This window comes from Garra rufa, chromosome 18 (assembly GCF_049309525.1).
Source record: "Garra rufa chromosome 18, GarRuf1.0, whole genome shotgun sequence".
Lineage (NCBI taxonomy): Eukaryota > Metazoa > Chordata > Actinopteri > Cypriniformes > Cyprinidae > Garra > Garra rufa.
Genome location: NC_133378.1, coordinates 30,679,931 through 30,702,417, shown reverse-complemented (window position 1 = coordinate 30,702,417; position 22,487 = coordinate 30,679,931). Strand labels below are relative to the sequence as shown.

The window sequence follows — 22,487 nt, the reverse complement described above, 5'->3', positions numbered from 1 at the left end:
TAAAAAAAAATACATTTTAATCATAATATTTTATTTATTAAATAACTAATATTTAAATATTTATAGTTATAACTACAGTTTTTTGGGAGGGGGGGTTAGCTTTAGTATGTTTTATTTATTTATTTATTTTTTATTTTGGATAGTTTTAATGTTTATATAAATATTTATTTTAGTTTTTATGGGAGGTTTTATATATATTTCATATAATTATTTTAGTTTTAATAGTGTAGCATTTTTATCAGAATTACTGTTAATATATTTAGCTTTATATAAGGCGAATTTAGAGAAATTATCTATTTCATTTTTAATGTATTATATTAATTTATTTTTGTTTATTTAGTATGTGTTCTGAATGATTCATTTAGTAAAGGATTCATTAGACTCATTTAAATCGAAAAATCTTGTTTGTTTTTTTTGGAATGGTTAATTTCAAAGAATTAGTTTGATTCCTTAATCATAAATTAAATGCACTGCTGGTGTGCTATGTTTTTGTGTGTGGTATTGTTGATAAATAGCTAATTGTAAATTGAAATACACTGCCTGCACTGTTTGATTCACTAAAAAGACCCAGTTCATAAGAGTCATTTGCTCTTGAATCGGACTACAATGACAGCGCTATGTTTTCAATATACTAAAAAGAACATGATCATAAGAGTCATTTATTTGTGAATCTGAATATGTGATTCTTCTACGTGCCGCTGAAATGTGATGCGGCAAAGTCAATGTATTACCCTGATATTACTTTTACCAGAACATAATATAGAGTAGTCCAGTGTCCCTCTAACAAATGCACACCCCCAAACCATTTTTTTTTTAAATTTCTGAAAGTGTGTCAAACATATGTGCATGTGTTTGTGCACATATGTTGTGGAAAGCTGTCATACGTGCACGTGTGATCAATTAGCACACGTCTCACGAGACTCACCATAAACCTGTTCATGGGAAATATGCACTGCGCAGAATGAAAAAGTGTGCTACATTGTGCGTGATTTTAGAGGTTGTCCATGTTCTCTGAGTGGATCAGCGTTAGGGCTTACCGTCGTAATACCCCCTGAATCCCACGGGACGTGTTGCCATGGTTACCGTGATGATGGCGGCCGATCCTGGGCATTAGGGTTGTGGCCTGCTTTGCTACAGCCACGAAAACAAGCATGATCAGCGGGTCACGTGACCCTTATCGCTCTTTACACCCAGGAGGGCCATCGAACGAGTGGTCAGTCCTGGTAGGACAGTAGAAAGCAGATATTGCTTTGAATGAAAACAGCGTATTTGAGGCGTGAGGGGCCAGATAAGCTACAGCAGGTCCGTAGGGAAAGCCAAACAGGTCATCTGATAAGAAGAACCCTGTCTCTCTCACACACACACACGCACAACTTCTGCTTATACACTGCTTCCAGCAAAAACAAAGCTGCGCTTCGCCTCTCAGCACTTTGTTAGTCTTTTTCTCTTTTTCTGCTATCCTCATTTCCTCTGTCCTGCTTTCTCTAAAAGCTTTGTACCTCCATTTCTCTCTCTCTCTCTCTCTCTCTCTGTCGTGTCTGTGTATAGATGTAGAATGGTGCTGTCGAGTGATTAGTGTGAGCTTTAATCAAAACCCCGTTATACAATTGCCTCGCAGGTGGACCAGAAGTTGATTTATTATCATCACAGCTTTCTCTTTCTTCCGCAATTGCTCTCTCAGCTGAATTATTTAGAATTCATTTCAATTCAACTACCAAAGCAGTGCAAAATAAGGTAAATATGGTAAATTATCATGCAGCTTTCTACAGTACTTGAATCTGATTGAGTTTTGTGTGAACTACCATTTTATTTTTATTTTTTTATTTATCAAAAGTGTACCAATTACACTTCAAGAAACATGCATTATTTTCTTACATTAGAAAATGTTTGCTTTTGAAAGAACTTAACTAATATAAAATAAAAATATGAAATAAAATAATAGTAAATTGTCATGCAGCTTTCTACAATGTTTGATTATTATTTGGTTCTGTATAAATAACCATTTTATTTATTTTTTTTATTTATCAAAAGTGTACAAATGGCACTTCAACAAACATGCCCTATTTTTTTCAATGATGCTTTGTTGCTTTTAAGAAAATAAAATATAAAATAAAATAAGGGGAAAAAAATGAAATAAAATATATTTTTAGATTATTTTATTAATCAAAAGCATACAGATGACACTATAAATCACATGCATTTTAATTGTTTTTTTTTAGAAAATGTCTGCTTTTGATAAAATAAAAAACTAAATAAAATACAAAATATAAAAGAAAATATAATAAAAAATAAATAAAAAGAAAATATGAAATAAAATATATATTTTCTAATCAAAAGTATACGGATGACACTGTAAATCACATGCATGTTTTATTTATTTTTTTAGAAATTGATTGCTTTTGATCAAATAAAAGAAACAAATATAAAATAAAAGGAAAAAGTGAAAATATAAAATATTTTTTATTTTATTTTTTCAATCAAAAGCATACAGATGACACTGTAAATTACATGCATTTTTAATTTTTCTTTTTAGAAAATTATTTCTTTTGATCAAATAAAAAACTAAATAAAATAAAATACAAAATATGAAAGAAAATTTAATAGAAAATAAATAAAAAGAAAACATGAAATAAAATATATATTTTCTAATCAAAAGCATACAGATGACACTATAAATCACATGCATTTTTATTTATTTTTTATAAAATGATTGCTTTTGATAAAATAAAAGAAAAATTATAAAAGGAAAAAATTAAATATTTTTTATTTTTTTAATCAAAAGCATACAGATGGCACTTTAATTCACATGCATTTTAATAGTTTTTTTTTTAGAAAATGATTGCTTTTGATAAAATAAAATACAAAATATTAAACCAAATATAAAATATAATAAATAAAATGAAATATTTTTATTAAAAACATGCAGATGACATTTTAAATCACATGCATTTTTAATAGTTTTTTAAGAAAATGATTGCTTTTGATCAAAAAAAAAAAAATATATATATATATATATATATATATATATATATATATATATATATATATATTTTTTTTTTTTTTTTTTACACACACACACACACACACACACACACATATATATATATATATATATATATATATATATATTAAAATAAAATACAAAATAAAATAAAATGAAGAAGGAAATTGAATAAAATCTTTTTTATTTTATTTTATTTTTAATTAAACACTTTAAATCAAACATTTTTTTAAAGAAAAATTAAATAAAATAAAATAATAAAATAAAATAAATTGATGATTTGTATAGTTTTAACTTGCAAGAAGAAAACTGATCAACTGTGGTCCATTCTGTCCTTCCGGCAACAATTAGGCATCTGTAAACATCTGGAGGCCCCGATAAAGACAAATAGCTGGCCATTGTGAACCACGCATCATGAGAAAGAAAAGGAAGAACAGAGAAGGTCCCTGGTTACTTGTATTGTATCGAGAGAGAGAGAGAACGAGAGAAAAATAGACTGACCTTATCAAAGGACAAAGGCTGAAAGAATATTACTCCCAAGACGATGAAAGACAATGAACTACATCTGTGTAGAAACAAAAGGAAGAAGAAGAATGTTTTTAAAAAACAAAAAAAATCCTAGAAATGCACTGAGTAAATAAAATCTGTGTGATCTTTTTCTGGCTAATAAGGTGTAGCAGCTTAAGTATCACTGGATGCTCTTTCTAATGCATTTTTAATGAAGTTAGCAAGAAGTTGATTAAGCAACAAACATCATCCAACAACCTCAGACAAGCTGCATTTCTGGCCTCCAGAAGCAGAAATACTTAATTACCAGGATGATAGTCTCGCCTGGCAAGACTTTAGATTTGCGCCATAAAGTCTCGTCCTCATTGCAGCTTATTCCAGCCAAGATCCTCCCACTTAGACAGGAAGAGACAGACGTCTGACCATGGCATTTGTCGTGTCATTTAAGACAGAGAATCAAACCCTCATTTATCCTCCTAGTAGTCTAAGTGATCTAAATGAATCTGGCACCAGTCTCACTTATTTATTTTTTTATATAAAAAAGAGCATGCACTCAGTTCAGTTTCACTGCACTCTTTGTTCACTTTGTCAAATTACAGCCTGCTAACTTGCAATACAATATGATTGTTCTCTAGGGGAGAAATTTGAACTGTTTCCTTTTCTGTGTTCCCTTCACGCCGCAACTTTAGATTTCATTCACTTCCACTTTCAGCACTTAAATGATGAGAGAGCGAGCTAGAGAGATGCATTATGCTCACGTGAATGATTTGGTGATACAATAAGCGTTTTTGAAGTTGCTTTGATAGAGTGTGCATAATTATGCACCTATAGATACTAAATTCACAGCAGCGCTTCTGAGCAGCTCGGCTGTCACTAGTAATTGTGTTGTCGCTCAGGGTCGTTTCGGTTTCTCTGATCACTTCTGATGCCGAACGTCCCGCTGAGATTTGCTTCTCTTTTTACCGGATCCCAACTGAGATTTGAGATTTATCTCACTCATATGACAGGTTCTGATTTTGAGGCCTAATGCTTATCTAGTTGTTGTATATTATTAATGTTTATGTGATCTTAAATTGCTACTCTTTATAGTTTAATGTAGAAGTTCAATTCCAGAATGAAATTTTCCTGATTCTTTACTCACCCCCATGTCATCCAAGATGTTCATGCCTTTCTTTTTCAGGTTTCAGGAAAACATTCCAGGACTTTTCTGCATATAGTGGTCTTCAATGGTTGCCAACGGGTTAAACGTCCAAACTGCAGTTTCAGTGCAGCTTCAAAGGAAGCAAAATGGTCTGTCGTTTTCCTAAAAAAAAAAAAAAAAAATTATTAAACACTGGGTCAGTTCTTCCACCTACACCACCAGTCAAAAGTTTGTGAATAGTAAGATTTTTTTTTTAATGCTTTTTAGTCTCTTATGCCCACCAAGCCGGCATTTATTTGATCCAACATACAGCAAAAACAGTACAGTTTTCAAATATTTTTACTATTTTAAATAACGGTTTTCTTTTTAAATATATTTAAAAATGTAATTTATTCCTAATTTCAAAGCTGAATTTTTAGCATCATTACTCCAGTCACGTGATCCTTCAGAAATCATTCTAATAATATGATTTACTGCTCCAAAACATTTAATAATATTATTTTGTTTAAAACAGCTGAATATAATTTTTTTTCAGGTTTCTTTGATGAATAGAAGGTTCAAAAGAACAGCATTTATCTGAAATAGAAATCTTTTGTAACATTATAAATGTATGTATCATCACTTTTGATCAATTTAAAGTGTCCTTGCTGTATAAAAGTACATTTAATTTCTATAATTTCCCAAATTATACTGACTCCAGGTTTTTGAATGATATATTGTATAATGTTACAAAAGCTTTTTATTTCAGGCAAATGCTGATCTTTGGATCTTTCTATTCATCAAAGGATCCGATATGTACTCAGCTGTTTTAAATATTAATAATAGTAATAATAAAAAATGTTTCTTGAACAGCATGTTAGAATGATCTAAAGGATCATGTGACACTGAAGACTGGAGTAATGATGCTAAAAATGTAGATTTGATCACAGGAAAAAAATACATTGTAAAATATATACAAATATAAAACGGTTAATTTAAATAGTAAAAGTATTTCAACATTTTGCTGTACTTTGGATCAAATAAATGCAGGCTTGGTGAGCAGAAGAGACTTCACATAAAAAACTGTTCAAAAACTTTTGACTGGTAGTGTACGTCATTTATTTGATTATGTAATGCGTGAGGTCAAGCTAGTGCAAGACGAGCATTTTTTGGTAAAAAAAAAAAAAGTATTTAAATCTGTATTTTTCTTAAATGTTCTTTTTGCTGGATAAAAGCCTTTTTTCTCGGCTGGGATCGTTTAGAGCCCTTTGAAACTGCAATTTGGACCTTCAATCCACTGATTCCCATTGAGATCCACTGTATAGAGAAAAATGCTGTAATGTTTTCCTTAAAACCTTAATTTCTTTTCGACTGAAGAAGACATGAACATATTGGATGAAATGAAGGTAAATTATCAGGAAATTTTCATTCTGGAAGTGAACTTCTTTAAAATTTTGAAACAAAGGTGTATTATGTGCAAAATCAATGTTGAGTCTTGGTTTTTAATGGTGCATACTAATTTGTCTGTGCTTTATTTTAACATGCCGTTTTTATGCTGCTTTGATTCTCCTTTTATGGGTCTTGCTGTCGTGGTGCAAATGAAAGGGGCCGTGTAATTCATGTTTACACTTTTTTTTTCTCCTCCACACGCAATTAATGGGACACCCAATCTTATAGTAAATACTCTGCCAGCTCTCCAGAGCAGAACAGAGTTTTTTCCTAATAAAAGTACTATAGCTTCACTACAGGTTCAGTAAACACGGATAAAGCCATTGAGAGAGCCGGCAAAATCCATAATAATGGCTGAAACAAAAGTCTAAACACTGTTAGTCTCATTCTAAGCTAATTTTTGTCATGAGCGAAGATTCTTGTTAATCTTGTAAGGTCTCTGAACTTACATCGTGTCTATGAAACTCTGTGAGAGAGGAAACCTCAGCGAGGAATTCAGCTGCATAATAAATCGTAATGCAAAACAGTTCGGGCCAATTAAGTGCAGAAAAACACCATGTAACCACTGGTTCAACATTAGTTTTACCTCAAACTCCTTTTCAATGAGCTCACTTGGACACAATCCACCAGTCTGGCGGTGGTTCTGTCGTTTAAAGACTTCTCTAAATATAGCCGGCTGGCCGTAGCAGCGAGGCAGCTTGTTGGCATTTTTGGATAATTAGGGATATTTTTGATCATGTTTCTCCACAACCCCCTTTTTATTCAGATCTGGTTTCTGTAACAGGCAAGAAAAAAACTGACTCTGAGTTGTGTGGGTTTTAAACTTGGGTCAGGTAATATCAAAGCAATGAAATTCCTTGCAAGTTTATCTAGACATAGTCATTTAATGTCCTACCGGCATATCTGTTTCGTCTCAATGGCAAACATTCATGTAATTAAATTGACCTAGTAGGTTTTATGATGTGACCATAGGTCACTTCTGAGGGTTTTCTGATGACATGCATAACTAGTTTGTCCTCAGCTTGTTAGATACTGGTAGTCTTTAATTGCTTGTGGTTGGATTGTCTTTATAGGCTGACAGAATTGGTAAATGGAAAATGCCAATCATTTAATTTTTTTGAGAAATCTGAGCAGGGCTTTGACCACCATAGACATGAATAGCGGTTGACATTTTGAATGTTTTTAATGATACATTTTTAAACTTTTTATTTGAGTATAACTTCCTTTTTGTGCTTTATTGGAGTGTTTTTAATGAAAACCATAAGTTGGAAGTTGGCGACAACAGTAACGGGACTCAGGAAGCTGGTTGGTAACCGTGAAAACTCGTTAAAGAAATATTCACACATTCGGAGCAAAGTCTACTTTTAATAAGACATTATGATTAGGTGCTGATTATGCATTTGTTTTGCATGTGTATATATACTATAGCACATCACTACCCTGGAAATCCAGAGGTCTCGCAAGAGCACAATTTGGATTGTCTCTGCAAGACACTCTGGCATCGAGCAATGATGCAGGTTACTGCAATACGTAAGCAATTGTGGGAACCAATCAAATCGGTGTATCTGATGTAGGCGGGCCAGAGGCGAGCTAAGCTGATGATGACAGCACTGCGACGTCCGAATCATATAGTAAACCTTGAAAGATCGCTGTCGCTACAGATGAACAACAAGTTGTTTGAAACGGCTTTGGCCGCTACAATGAACGAGTTAGACTTGGCTTTCCATATAAAAGAGGAACAGAAAACCGAAAACTCGAATTGTTCCTCTGCAAAAAGGACGTTTTTGCTGTTTTGCCGACTGGATACGGCAAGAGTTTAATCTATCAGTTCACGAGTTCACGCTTACATATAATTAGCCGGAGAATAGTAGTGCATGTTTGGCGTGCTGTCCGGTGAAGGGCTCCGAGCTCGGGAGTGGCCCGAACCCAGAGTACGTTACCCCCCAATAGGAGTAGCGAGAACTCGGAGTGATGAGATGGGGTGGTGGAGGTTTACTGATAAACCATCGAGTGAATTGAGGTGAGTCAGCTGTATTTAAACCTATGGCGCTGATTGACTTGTGATTTTTACGCTAAGCATCTGACGCGCTTCTCCCGAACTTTGTTAATGAAACATCATTTAGCTCTGCTGGTAGCTAAGCGTGTATTGTTGTGATTGGTCGTGGCGTTATCCAATTGCGTGCAGTTTCAAATGCATGCTTGGTGCCGCCCCTTGAGTTAGGCAGTTTTCATTGCTCGATCCCAGACCCATAATCTTAATAGATTAGGGTCTGGATTTTTCCAGGCTAGCACATCACATGAGTGTGTATGTATTTAGTGTGTTGTTTGCATAATGAACTTTACATAGTCCGTACAGTATGTTAAACATACTAATGAAACATGGTGTATTTTTTTTACTGGAAATTGTTTAAATTTTGAGCCGTGCAAATAGTTAAACATGACAGTCGGAATGAAAGTGTCCACTCGCTCCTGCTCTCTCGCTTTCTCTCTCTGTCCCTGAGAGGTTGAGATCTGCTTAAGTGCTCAAATGCATCTGGATGGAAAGTGACACACGGGCCGAGCAGTCTGTTGCTGTAACACATGCGTTATGGGAGATAGTGTTGTACTACAGCAGCGAGAACAAAAGAGCCTGTTTTCCACTGATAGAAACCATCAGAAGACAGGGAGAAAGAGAGCGAGAGAGAGAGAGGGAGAGAGGGCTTGCTGACACCAGAATTCTTCAAGCTGACACAGGTGATGGATTAGATGTGTTATCCAGGCGGACTGGGGCTCAGAAAAATCTCTCCAGGAGCAGAAAGAGAGAGAGTGAGAGAGAAATACTGCTGCGTCCAACGGACCTGAAATATCCCTCCACATCTCACCCCATATACGGGAAGAGAAAGAACTGACAGTCCTTATAGACTACTCCTGCTGCTATTGGTGGTTCTCTCTCTCTCTCTCTCTCTCTCTCTCTCTCTCTCTCTCTCTCTCTCTCTCTCTCTCTCTCTCTCTCTCTCTCTCTCTCTCTCTCTCTCTCTCTCTCTCTCTCTCTCTCTCTCTCTCTATATATATATATATATATATATATATATATCTGTCTGTCTATCTGTCTATATATCTGTCTATCTATTTATCTATCTAGTTTGTTCATTTGTTCAATCTATCGCTCTGTCTATCTATCATTTTGTCTATCATTGGCTCATTCACTCGTTTGTTAGAATGTTCGTTCTATTGTTCATTCTATCGTTCTATCTATTTCTCATTCGTTTATTCGATCTATCGTTTGTGAATTTGTTCTATCATCTATCATTTGCTCTTTCAGTCGTTTATTCAATCGTTATATCTATGTATTTTTTATAAAATCTGTCTTGTTTGTTTGTTCGATTGATCTGTCGTTCTGTCAATCTTGTTCGCTCATTCATTTGTTTATTTGAATCTGTCTATCTGTCATTTGTTTGTTTAATCTATCGTTATGTTGATCTATCACTTCATCTATCGTTCACTCAATCAGTCGTTTGTTCAATCTATCTGTCCATCTAGCTATCTGTCTATCTATCTATTTGTTGCTTGTATGTTTATTCGATTGATCTATCATTCTGTTGATCTTGTTCGCTTATTCATTCGTTTGTTAAATTGTTCTATTGTTCATTCTATCGTTCTATTTCTCGTTCAATTGATCTATCGTTCAGTCGATCTATTATTCTATCTATCAGTCACTCATTGCGATGTTCATCTATCCATCTATCTCTATCTAGTTCCTTCATTTGTTCAATCTATCGCTGTCAATCTATCAGTTTATCTATCGTTTGCTCATTCAGTCGTTTATTCAGTCATTCTATCAATCTATCTAGTTTGTTCATTTGTTCAATCCGTTGCTCTGTCGATCTATCATTTTATCTACCGTTTGCTTATTCAGTCATTTATTCAATCGTTCATGCTATCTAATCTATCTGTCTTTCATTTGTTCGCTCGATCGATTGATCTATCGTTCTGTTGATCTAATTTGCTCATTCACTCATTTGTTAAATTGTTTGTTCTATTGTTCATTCTATTTCTCATTTGTTCTTTCGTTCGTTTGTTCAATCTATCGTTCTGTCTATTGATCGCTCATTGCGATCTTCAATCGTATCTATCTATCTATTTAGTTCTATCGATCTATTGTTCTATCATTCATTTAATCGTTTGTTCTAACGTTCATCTTTCTATCGTTCATCATTCTATCTACATTTAAAATTATAATAAGCAATTCTTCTTGTTTATATGAAATATGGTATAAATTATGTAAATTTAAAGGGAGATAAAGAAAGCTCACTATGTTCGTTCTGTTCATTCTATCGTTCTATCTGTTTCTCGTTAGTTTGCTCAATCTATCGTTTGTGAATTTGTTCTATCATCTATCATTTGTTTGATTTATCGCTGTCGATTTATCATTCTATCGTTTGCTCATTCAGTCGTTTATTCAATCGTTATATCTATCTGTTGTTTGTTCGTTTGTTCGTTCGATTGATCTAACGTTCTGTCGATCTTGTTCACTCATTCATTTGTTTGTTATATTGTTCTATCGTTCATTTTATTGTTCTATTTCTCATTCATTTGATCTATCGTTCTGTCGATCTATCATTCTATCTATTAATCTCATTGCGATGTTTAATCACTGTTGCACTATTGCAATTCTTCTTATTTATATGAAATATGGTATAAATTATGTAAGTTTAAGGGGAGTTAAAAAAAGAAAGCTCACTAGGTAGCCATTCAGTCTGCTACAAGTGAGTGGAATGCAGGAAAAGTTGAGGGTCAGGTTGGCCTTTTTTTGACAGTTAACCCTTTCAGTTAGCATTACCCTCTTGCTTACTGGCTAAGCGCTGACATTTGACCTGTGAGAGCAGACAATTTTGAGGAATCCCCTTTAGTGTAATTGGATTCAATGTGTTCAGGTGGCAGAGTCTCTCTCTCTCTTTCTGTGTGTCTCGACATACTGCATGAGCCTACACATTTAAAATGGATTACGGAAGATCTGAGATAGGCCACGGGACAGATTGCTCTGTCAGTCTGAGTTCTGTCTCTGACTCCCTCGCGCTCCCATGCACACACATTTAAACAAGGACATCCATTGTGTACGAGTCCCACAGCGATTGGAAACGATATTCTTGAGGTCTGTGCTTTTCATAGCCTTTTTTTTAATAGTAAAGGGAAAAAAAGAAAAATACATATGGGAAACGCATTCAGAATTTTTTTTCTGGTCTTCTTTCTGCTTTGAACGTTCATGCTTAATGTGGTTTAGAGGTTATGGATAAAAATAGACGAGAGTAAATATTGTTACTGAATATCTTTGAGCAGGTTTATGTTACAGCGCTTTGTGTTGGAATTAAATTACCCTCGTACTGTTCTTCTCTTACGCCTGCCGCCTCTGTCATGTAATTACTTTAAAGGAAGATTGAATTGTGCTTTAATAATTCTTTTAGAGGTAAACAGAGTCGAGTAACCCTCTGGTTGAAGAAGGTTTATGTGGATGTGAGCATTCAAAATGTTTGATTTGTATTCAGTGCGTTTCCAGTACGAGAAGAGTTAGTTAACATGAATAATCTGAAATGGGATCTATTCAAAGCGAGGTACCCTAAAGGTTCTTTCAGATGTGGCGGCGTGTATTCACGTATAAAGTGCTCATGCACAGTGTGGGAGCGAGTGTTTTGCAGTATGTTATCATGTTAAACAGCAAGAGAATTTCAATGCAAATCTGGTTTCTCTTCAAGCACTTTTTTGTTGCATGCTTACATTCTGACATCAAAAGCGTCCTCTTGGCATGAACGTGTAGCTGGAAGGGACCGGCGGTCTCAGAAGTCCCTCATACAAATACAAATACAAACACAGGCACAAATACACATAAAACAATATGTATACAAAGAGCTACTCATATAGAGTGCCAATGAATGAATATGCAAAATGAAATATTCGAAAGAGACAGCATAGCATGCATATATATATGATCTCAGTGCTGACTGACAGAAAAACTACATAAGCTCATGTAAAATGTACATCCTTATTTAAAATGGGTGAAGCACACAGAATGCTGTGTGATTGTTGGGTGAAGTACTGCGTGGGCTTTGCTGTCGGAGCATCTCTGAATGGGAAAGACAGCTGCACTTACACTCCAGCCAAAGGGACGGCTGCCATCTATAATGTACATACGGGACCGAGGGAGGAAGAGAGAGGGAGAATGTGCCAATAATTAAAAAGTAATGAGCAAATGTTGCAGAAGCTTGTAAGGAGAAGACAAGCCTTGGACAGAACAAGACTCAAGCCAGGTGATCGACAGATCAATGGTTGGGAGAAAGAGAAACTATAAAACAGAATCCAGTTCCAAAGGCATTCTGGGAAATTAATGGATGAGTGTAGCTGAAGACATTGTACATGTACCACAATTATTGAAAAATGAAAGGGAGTGTGTTTGTATCATTCCTAATTTTAAAGAAGTGCTAAAACACAATGTAGAAACAAACAAGCAAGCAAACAAGCGGGGGGGTGAAAACTTTTGAATTTGAAAATCAGGGTAAATTTAACTTATTTTATCTTCTGGGTAACATGTAAGTAACTACTGTAGATTCTAAAGGGCAGTACTAAATGAGAAAAATATGATATTTAGGCAAAATAAGAAAAAATGTACCTTATCTTCATTCTGTTCAAAAGTTTTCACCCTCCAGCTCCTAATGCATTTTTTTTTTTTTTGAGCATCAGTGAGCGTTTAAATCTTCTGTAATAGTTGCATATGAGTCCTTCAGTTGTCCTCAGTGTGAAAAGATGGATCTCAAAATCATACAGAATATCATTGTTGGAAAGGGTTCAAATACACAAAAATGTTGAAAAACCAAAGAATTTGTGGGACCTGAAGATTTTTCTGAAGAACAGCAGGAAGTTTAAACTGTTCAAGGCAGACAAGGGACTCATGAACAACTATCATGAAACAAAAAACAGCTGATAACAGCAAGAGTTTGTATTTAGATAACAACACAGTATTAAGAATCAAGTGTATGAAAACTTTTGAACAGGGTCATTTTTATAAATATATGTAAACATCTGAAATGTGAAATATGTTTCAGGTCAGTACTAAATAAAAGATACAATGCATTTTGTATAATCCCTCTTATTTTGATAAAATAATTAACATTTTGCAGATTCTACAAGGTTTATGTAAACGTTTGACCTTAACTGTACATACATAATTAAGTAAATGACAAGTAATATGTTGTTTTAAACATCTTAGCAATATTACGTATGTATGTAAAGCATACAATATCTAACAGGGGGTCAGGGTCACTGCTCCATTTCTCTATCCACTATGGGATCCTTAGTCTTTAAAGCTGTGCCTCTATCACTTTTACAGTCCCATCCACACAACCTACTGCGGTATTCATGTCTGATTGCTTTATAGTCCCCTGTAGGACCAGTGAACACAACATTTAACTCTACAACCAGCATGCCAGAGCCACTTCCTGCCTGCAAATGAAGTATGTTCTTCAAAGTGCCCTCTGCGGACTACTGGACACACAGTTCTCCGTGACATAAGGTCCCTGTGGTGCGCGCGGCAGGTCGTATCAGGGTCACGCTTGGCCGAGCAAGAGGAGGCGGGTCCTGTTGACTGGCTGACATGTTTTATGTATGAACACGTTTACCGTTACGGCAGAACGTCAGTGTGCTGTAAATGTCAGTTTAGTGGATTGGGAGTCTGCCGCTCACAGATGGTTTTTACATTCGCTGGAGTGGACTAATGCTCGAACAGGGCTTTAGTGTGGCGTGGACATGATTTTTTATTTATTTTTTTCCCTCTCCTGTGCTTTGGGCCTAAGTTGTGTTGAGTAAGATAGTGGCGAATGACAAGTTGTCATTTGTTTTTTGCCTTTGAACTCTATTTGGTTTGGCTGAATGATCTTTGCTCTTCTGGATGTCTGTTAGGGTTGTCCTCAGTTGTCTCTGTTGTCTATTGTGAAGCACTACTAGACAGACACATGACCTAGAACTGACCTCAGTCAGACGTACACAGTCCATGCAGGACAGCCGCAATGTGTCCAGGGCTGTTAATTGTCTTTTGGTGTGGGTGAAAGCAGTGGGAGGAGACGGTTTAATGTGAAACCTGTGACGTCAATTAGTATTTCATCTGATTTTATTGCTTTGAGACGACCTTTGACCTGATCAAAACCCCTTTAGTCATTGTAATTATGTTTAAAGTCTAAAAAAGTCTTCTTTCTGTTTCAGATTCGTGTTGACGGTCCTCCTCAAGGTGGCGTCCAGTATGAAACTCTGCCGGTCATCAAAGACGGAAGCCCTATTCTCAGAGACATGGCCTTTTCCCTGGACAACAGCTACATCTATGTCATGTCAGAGAGACAGGTCTGAATATATACATGTATATGCTTTCCCCTCTCGTCATCTTTCTTCCATCCATAACAGCTGTAGGACGGAGAGAACGTGACAGCATCCTCTAATGAAAGAGAGCAATGGGAAGAGAGTAGAGTAGCTGTGTCAGTGAAGGAGAGAGTGATGGAGGGACAGCTGAAGGAGGAGAGATGGAGTGAGAGCAAGGTCACTCTCTCGCTCGACGGCATAATGAATAGAGAGAGAGAGAGATGGAGAGAGACCCTGCTCATATAATATCAATACACACAACACTTCCCATGGGATGCATTTCAGACTAGAGGTGGGCGGTGTGAGTCATTTTATATCACAGTAACCCTATACATCACAGTATTATGGAAAACATGCTTTTTGCCTCAGAGTAAAAACATAATTGTGACTATTTCTCAATAGCGACTTTATTTCTTGTAATTGCGGCTTTAAATCTCATAGTGTGACTTAAATTTCTTGAATTGTGGCTAAAGTTCTTGTTTTTTTCCTCATAATTGCAGCGTTATATCTTACAGTGTGACTTTATTTAAGACTTTATTTATTTACTTGACTTTTTATTTCGCAGTATGATTTCATCTCATAGTGTTTTATTATTTCTTATTTTAAAGAATTTGACACTTTTTTTTTTTAGGTCCGTATGTTGTAGTTATTTTTTAAATGGAAAAATTCATATTTTACTGCTAAGTAGCAACAATTATTAGTGTTATTTCTGTTTTATTTACTATAAATATATAACATTTTCTATTAATATAAAATGTTTTATTCACTCCCGTGAATAAAATCATTGTAAAATGCTGTCCTTCATTTTCTGATACAACCAGGTTCTTTGCTGATTGGCTTGCACGACAATGCCTCATGCAAATTTTCAGCTCGAGCTGAACATTTTTAATTTGCACAGAAAGACACGATATCAAGCATTCGTGGGAAACACTTCACCCAATTGGCACATTTGCGTCACCTATGTAATTTTCTAATAAAATTTTCTAATAAAAACGGACGTGTCAAATTGGACGAGTCCATAAGTTCTTCACTGATTGGGTTGCGTGGCAACGCTTCATGCAAATTTTCAACAAATTTTCAATTTGCGTGGAAGACGCAATATCACACGTTCAAGGCAAACATGTCGCCCAATTCGCATTATTTACGTTGCCCAGTGCAAATTTGCGTCTGTTCGCATCTTTGCATTGACTTTGTATATAATCTACTTGTCTAAATAAAATCATTGTGTAATGCTTTTCTTCATTTTCTATACAGCTGGACGTGTCAATAGGTTCTTTGCTGATTGGGTTGTGTGACAACATGTCATGCAAATCTTCTGCTTAAGTTGAACATTTTCAGTTTGCGAAGAAGATACATTATTGAGTGTTCACTTGAAACGTGTTGCCCAATTTACCTTATTCGCGTCGTCCAGCGCAAATTCCTTGTCTAATCGTGTCTTTGCTTTGACATTATATGTAATCTACTCACGCAAATATAATCATCGTGTAATGCTTTCATCCATTTTTTTTGATACATTTGGGCATGTCAAAAAGTTATTCGCTAATTGGCTTGAACGACAATGGTTCATGCGAATTTTCCATTTTCTGCTCAAATGAAAATTTTTCAATTTGCGTGGAAGATGCAATATTGCGTGTTCGCAGTAAACATGTTGCCCAAATAGCATCATTTGCATCGCCCAGCACAAATTTGTGTCTGTTAGATTTTTGCATTGACTTTAAATGTAGTCTACTCACTCAAATAAAATAATTGCGTAATGCTTTTTTTTTCCTCATACAGCTAGACATGTCAATAAGTTCTTTGCTGATTAGGTTGCGCGACAATGCGCCATGCAAATTTTCCGCTCAAGTTGAACATTTTCAATTTGCGCAGAAGATGCGTTATTGAGCGTTCACAGGAAACACGTTTCGCAATTTCCTGTCTAATCGCGTCTTTGCATTGACTTTGTATTAGGGCTGTCAAAATTAACGCGTTAATAACTCGTTAACGCAAATTCATTTTAAAGGCACTAATTTTATTAAGGCGCGATTAACGCAGCGCGCATTTTCTGTTTGACCCACTACCTAGCAGTTAAAGAAATGGATGCACAGTGTTGCCAACCTAGCGAAAAGTGTCTAGCAACAATACATAAACACATAATTGGACAAACCTAATATAGTTTCTGAGGCTCTCAAGTTTTGCCGAATGAGCGCTAGGTCTCCCAATGCGCGCGCACCTCCCTCTCTTTATATTTGTGTCTGCTCTGTTCAGCGAGCGGCAGTGGAGCAACGCTTTCAGTTAAACCAGATATTATGTTGCTTCCAGTGCTTGAAGTGGGCCGGTACGCAGGAACGTCTGTATTTTATCCTTTTGCGTACTTGCGTACCGGCACTTCTGCCATATTTAATGAATGCAAGCGGAGTCGGTCTACGTTATTGGTGCTGTGGGGTTAATGCGTAAAGCCACATACGAGTATGCAAACGAAAACGGCGTATTAAATGCACGTCAAACACATGCATAATTGCATTTCATATGCACGCCAAAGTTAATTTCAGCTTATTAATAGCACGGCAAATAGAAACAGAAAATCGTGCTAGTGCGCATTTTCATGAGACCAGGCTCTCGAATCAGTACATTATAACGAAAACAATACCTTAAAAAAATAAAAGAAGCAGGTTTTTGGGATCACATAACTTTAAACGGGTAAACTCCTAAAAAGTCAAAGGATCATGAAAGCATTCAAACAGGAAGTTAAAAACAACGATAATAATGCAGAGAATAGTGACTTCTGTCCAGATGCCTGTAAATTATTCTTTTCAGCGATTGAATCATGATCATAATTCAGGATTTTTTTCAGTTATTATTTCATATTACTTTGGTTGTCTGATAACAGAAATACTAAATTATAACAATGGAAACAGTTTTGTTGAGAATCATCAAACAGTTTTGCCTCATCAAATGACAGTATGTGGGCACCTAAAGGCAAACAAATGTAATAATTAATGTACATTTTGCATGTTCAGAAGAAGTGAGCTGCCCTGTCCTGCAAATAATGTAAACAGTGGTTTCACTAATAATAAACACATATTTGCTTAAAGCATCCATATTTGTCCATGCCAATGTTGATTAGAGTATTAAAAACTTTAAAAAAAAGTATTAATTTAAGGTACATTTAGAACAGAAAAAAATGTGCGATTAATCGCGAGTTAACTCATGACAACCATGCGATTAATCGCGATTAAAAAAAATTAATCGATTGACAGCCCTACTTTGTATGCAATCTACGCAAGCAAATATAATCATCGCGTAATGCTTTCTTCAATTTTCTGATACATTTGGACGTGCCATGCTGGATGTCTCAAAAAGTTCTTCGCTAATTGGCTTGTACGACAACGCGTCATGCAAATTTTCTGCTCGAGTTAAAATTTTTCAATTTGCGCAGAGGACGCGATATTGCATGTTCACAGTAAACATGTTGCCCAATTCATGTCATTTGCGTCGCCCAGCACAAATTTGTGTCTGTTCGCATCTTTGCATTGACTTTGAATGCAATCTGCTCATGCAAATAAAAACATTGCATAATGCATTTCTCAATTTTCTCTTACAGCTGGACATGTCAGTAAGTTTTTTGCAGATTGGGTTGCGCGACAATGCGTCATGCAAATTTTCAATTTGTATTATAAAAAAATATATATATATATATATATATATATAATATATATAATATATAATATATTAAGCGTTCGCTGAACGTGTCGTCCAATTGGCATCATTCGCTTCACCCAGGGTAAATTTGTAGCTGTTTGCGTCTTTGCGATTACTTTGTATGTAATCTACTCACGCAAATATAATCATCACGTAATGCTTTCCTCCATTAAGTTAAAATTTTTTCATTTGCACAGAAGACATGCTATTGCGCTTTCACAGCAAACGCTTCATCCAATTTGCGTCATTCACATTGTCCAGTGCGAATTTGCTTCTTTTCTTGTCTTTGTATTGACCTTGTATGTAATCTACTCATGCAAATAATTACATTCGCTTTAACAGAACTATTCTGAATTATCATACTGCCCAACCCTATTTTAGACTATGAAATAAAATGGACGAAAGGAAGAAAAAGATAGAGATTGTCTCTAAAGGAGAATAGAAGGAGAAAATACCATCTCTGCTCGGAGATGGATGACCAGGCCGGTTGCTTACATCCCCAGGCTTTTTATAGCATCCATTCTAGAGGGTTGATATCCCCTCTGGGGTGACGCGTGGGCAGCGGGATGGGGTCGGGTGTGGCAGGAGGGAAGGGCCGGTAATAAGAGAGGTGGTTTAATGCACAGCGGGCTGACAGGTTCACATCATATCTGTACACGCGCGGCACGCTGGGTCAGCCCCACTGGGCGGCACGCGTAGTGGCAGATGAGAGAAAATGGAGGGGAAAGAGAAAAAAAACTTGAGTCAGCACCATTGTGTCTGCACACATTCTGTCATCCTCACCAGGGATGTAGAAGTGGGCCCAGCATTTTATCAAATCTGTGATTTGAGTCCCAGGCCCCTGCAGCAACCAGACCTAGTGACAATGAATTAGCAAAGGGGAGGTAGACTTACAAAGACTCTTTTCTTTTTCACTCAAACACAGTAAATACACTTTAAACTTTATTTTGAGTTAAACATGAGATAAATTCTGACAGCATATGTGGGATGCTGTCATTTGTCACAAAAAAGTTTTTGACGCATACCTCAGTTGCAAAAAAAAAAAGCAAACAAAAACTAAATATACTGTATGTTTATGCATTTGTTCTTCTCCCATGTACTTTCATTGTAAATTCCTTTTTTTAAAGACATTTTATTTGTTTTACACATTGAGGGACAAGTAAATTTTTTCTTGTTTGTTTTTGACTAGTTACAGTATATGGATCAGAGGTTTTATTTTATTTAAGTTTATTTTATTTTAATAGTATGACTATTTATATTTACATATTTATATAAACCACTAGTTTCATGTCACTCAGAGATGTTTTTATTTATTTATTTAAATTTTATTTTAGTTTATTTTATGACACTATATTTATATTTATATTTATATTTATATAAACTTCATTACAAACTTACTCTAGGGTTTTGTTTATTTATTTATTCATTTTTATTTTATTTTATTTTATTTTGATAACATGACACTTTGGATTTATATTTACATATTTACATAAACCACTAATTTCGTGTCAATCTTGGATTTTATTTTATTTTTATTTCAATATATGACACTTTATATTTATATAAACCACTAGTTTCATCACACTCTGGAATTTTGTTTTATTTTATTTTAATAATATGACACTATATTTATATTTACATATTTATGTAAACCACTAGTTTTATGTTACTCTGGGATTTTATTTTATTTGAATAATGTGACACTATTTTATTTTATTTTATTTTAATAATATAACACTTTATATTAATGTATTTATATAAACCACTAGTTTCATGACACTCTGGGATTTTATTTTATTTACTTTAATATTAGTAGACGGGGGGTGTTTGGCATCAAAAAGTTTGAAAACCTCTATTCTCTTATGGCAGTTTGGAAAACAATTGTAGCTATTTGGCAGTTTTTGGAAGCTTTGTGTGTGTGTGTGTGTGTGTGTGTGTGTGTGTGTGTGTGTGTGTGTGTGTGTGTGTGTGTGTGTGTGTGTGTGTGTGTGTGTGTGTTCCTGTGAATCTCTTCACTATCATTTAACAATCTTTAGGGAAAAGTATTCACTGAAACCTCAAAAGATTTGTCCCTCTCACGTCGTAATTCAGACCGATCCCGTCGTAAAAGAGCCATCAGCACATTCCATCATTTCTTCACCCTCTTTTGTCCTGTTTTAAGTGTTTCAGGTGATTAATTTAATATTACAGCTTATTAAACGGTCGTGTTGAGAGGCATCGCTAGGCTCAATGAGCTCTTTCAGCTCTTTTCAGACTCGGGTTGAATTGCTCTCAGAGGTATTTCTCTTCATAAACGCCCGCCGTATCTTCTGTGAGTAGTGTTAATATTCAGGATGCAGGTGTGAGACGTTCACTTGTTGGGCTGAGAGGAACAAAAAATGGCGCTAAAGACCGCACGCCCCTCCGTCACCCCAGCGCACCGCTGTTTGAGGAGTCAGTTGGCGTAGTCATGCTTCACACTTCACAGAGCAGCAGGATTACCATTCACCTTTCAGCACAAGCTCTTATGCTAGCAGGAAACGGAGCCGTCATGGCGGAGCAGAGCTCACTGTGGTCATGTATTGGGTGTAATTTAATGAAAAAGGAGCCAAAATGGCTGAACTAGGGTAGGTATTGCAGCTTCATGGGGATGTGTAGTATATTGTCTGTATGTTTACTGGCTATGAGGACTCAAAATTGCACTTTAGAGGCACATGGCAATCATTTGTATCTTTGTCATGCTATCATTAAAAAAAAGGCAAGTGCAGTGATGACATTGACCATAATACATAACGTAGTATTTTGTATAACTGGACTATTGAGCAAAAATACTTGTAACTGAAAAAAAGAAAACGAAAACATAGAAATAATTTCTTTATATATGTGGAAATTATTGGATACGCACTATTGAAATTTCAGGAGATAACAAAAAGCCTGTTATCTCCTGGAAGCATGTTTTAGGAAATAACCATTAAATACTCCATACTAATTTGTTTAAAATAAAATAAAGATTTATTTCTAAAATTTGCTTAAAAAAACTGTTATTAATAAATAATATTATTTCCGAAATTTTTCTGTCTAAAATGTAAAAATAAATAAATAAATACCAAAATAATGTAACTTCATAATATAATATTTTATGTAACTGAAATTTTGATTTTTATGGATGAAATTCCAGAAGATAACAAAAAGCCAATAGTAATAAGAAAATTATAATAAAAAATAAAATAAAATAAAATTAGCATTTTTGTAATTTAAAGCAGGAAATAAATGTATATAAACAATACTACATTTATTTTTAAATTTGCTAAAATCTAAACTATGTTATTATTGTGTAATAATATTTCTGTCTAAAATGTAAAAAAAAAAAAATCCTTTTTATTTTTACCAACAAGTTTTTTTTTCATATTCATTAAATATGTTTGCAGCAATTTTTTGTATATATTATATTTTATATATTATAAATTGCTAAATTTGTACAGATAATAGATAGATTAGTTTGGTTTTTAGAAACAACTTTTATAGAAACAGTTATATACATATAATACTTTTATAATAACATTTATTTTATATGAAATTTATGTATTTATCAATATAATATAACTTTATAATATAATATTATGGATGCACAATATTGAAATTCCAGAAGATTCCATGTTATAGACAATAACCATTAAATATCCAGAAAATCTATACTAAATTGTTTAAAATAAAATGCAATAAAATAAAATTCACAACATTGTAATGTAAAGTAGAAATAAATGTATATAAATAATATTGCATTTATTTTTAAAATTTGCTAAAAAAAAATCTCAACTATGTTATGTTGTTAATATATAACATTATTTAAGTAATCTTTTGGAAGATGAAAGCAATTGATGCTGATCATTTTTATCTGTTATCTATTTATCTATTTTATTGGCTGCACCAACATTGTTTATATATAAAGTAACATTATAGCCTGACATTTTTTGCTTTGCCATGATTTAATCCCAAGCAAGTCCAACCCTGTGTTATTTCCCTCCAATTATTCTGAAATATGTAAATGCATCATATTACAGACCTCGAATGTGTTGCAAATGTTGCTTAATGTGACTTAACAAGGGTTATAAGGTCCAAGGTCATTTGCCGTTAGTGAGTGTACAGTATCTGTATGCGATGGACCTGAAGAGAACAGTACAGATGGTTGTGTGGGTACAGATACTTAGATTATGAATTTACATACATGCTCACATGCCGATCATCAGACACCGATGGATTTGCATTTAGCTTTCAAGCATGTTCGAACCAGCATGCAATCTTGTTTTATGCAGAGACACACACACAAACACACTCCATTTTTACCCACAAACGCTTCACGCTGCCTCATTTCCC

The 22,487-nt window shown here is 34.8% G+C and overlaps 1 protein-coding gene across 1 annotated transcript in view; it reads left to right on the top strand.

Annotated features, from left to right (window-relative positions):
- Nucleotides 1-22,487, top strand: part of plxna2 (plexin A2) — a 197,790-nt gene that overhangs the window by 41,816 nt on the left and 133,487 nt on the right. The window contains exon 3 of the mRNA XM_073823770.1: nucleotides 14,304-14,438. Coding sequence (XP_073679871.1) covers nucleotides 14,304-14,438 — 135 coding nt within the window. The remainder of the gene's footprint in view (nucleotides 1-14,303; nucleotides 14,439-22,487) is intronic.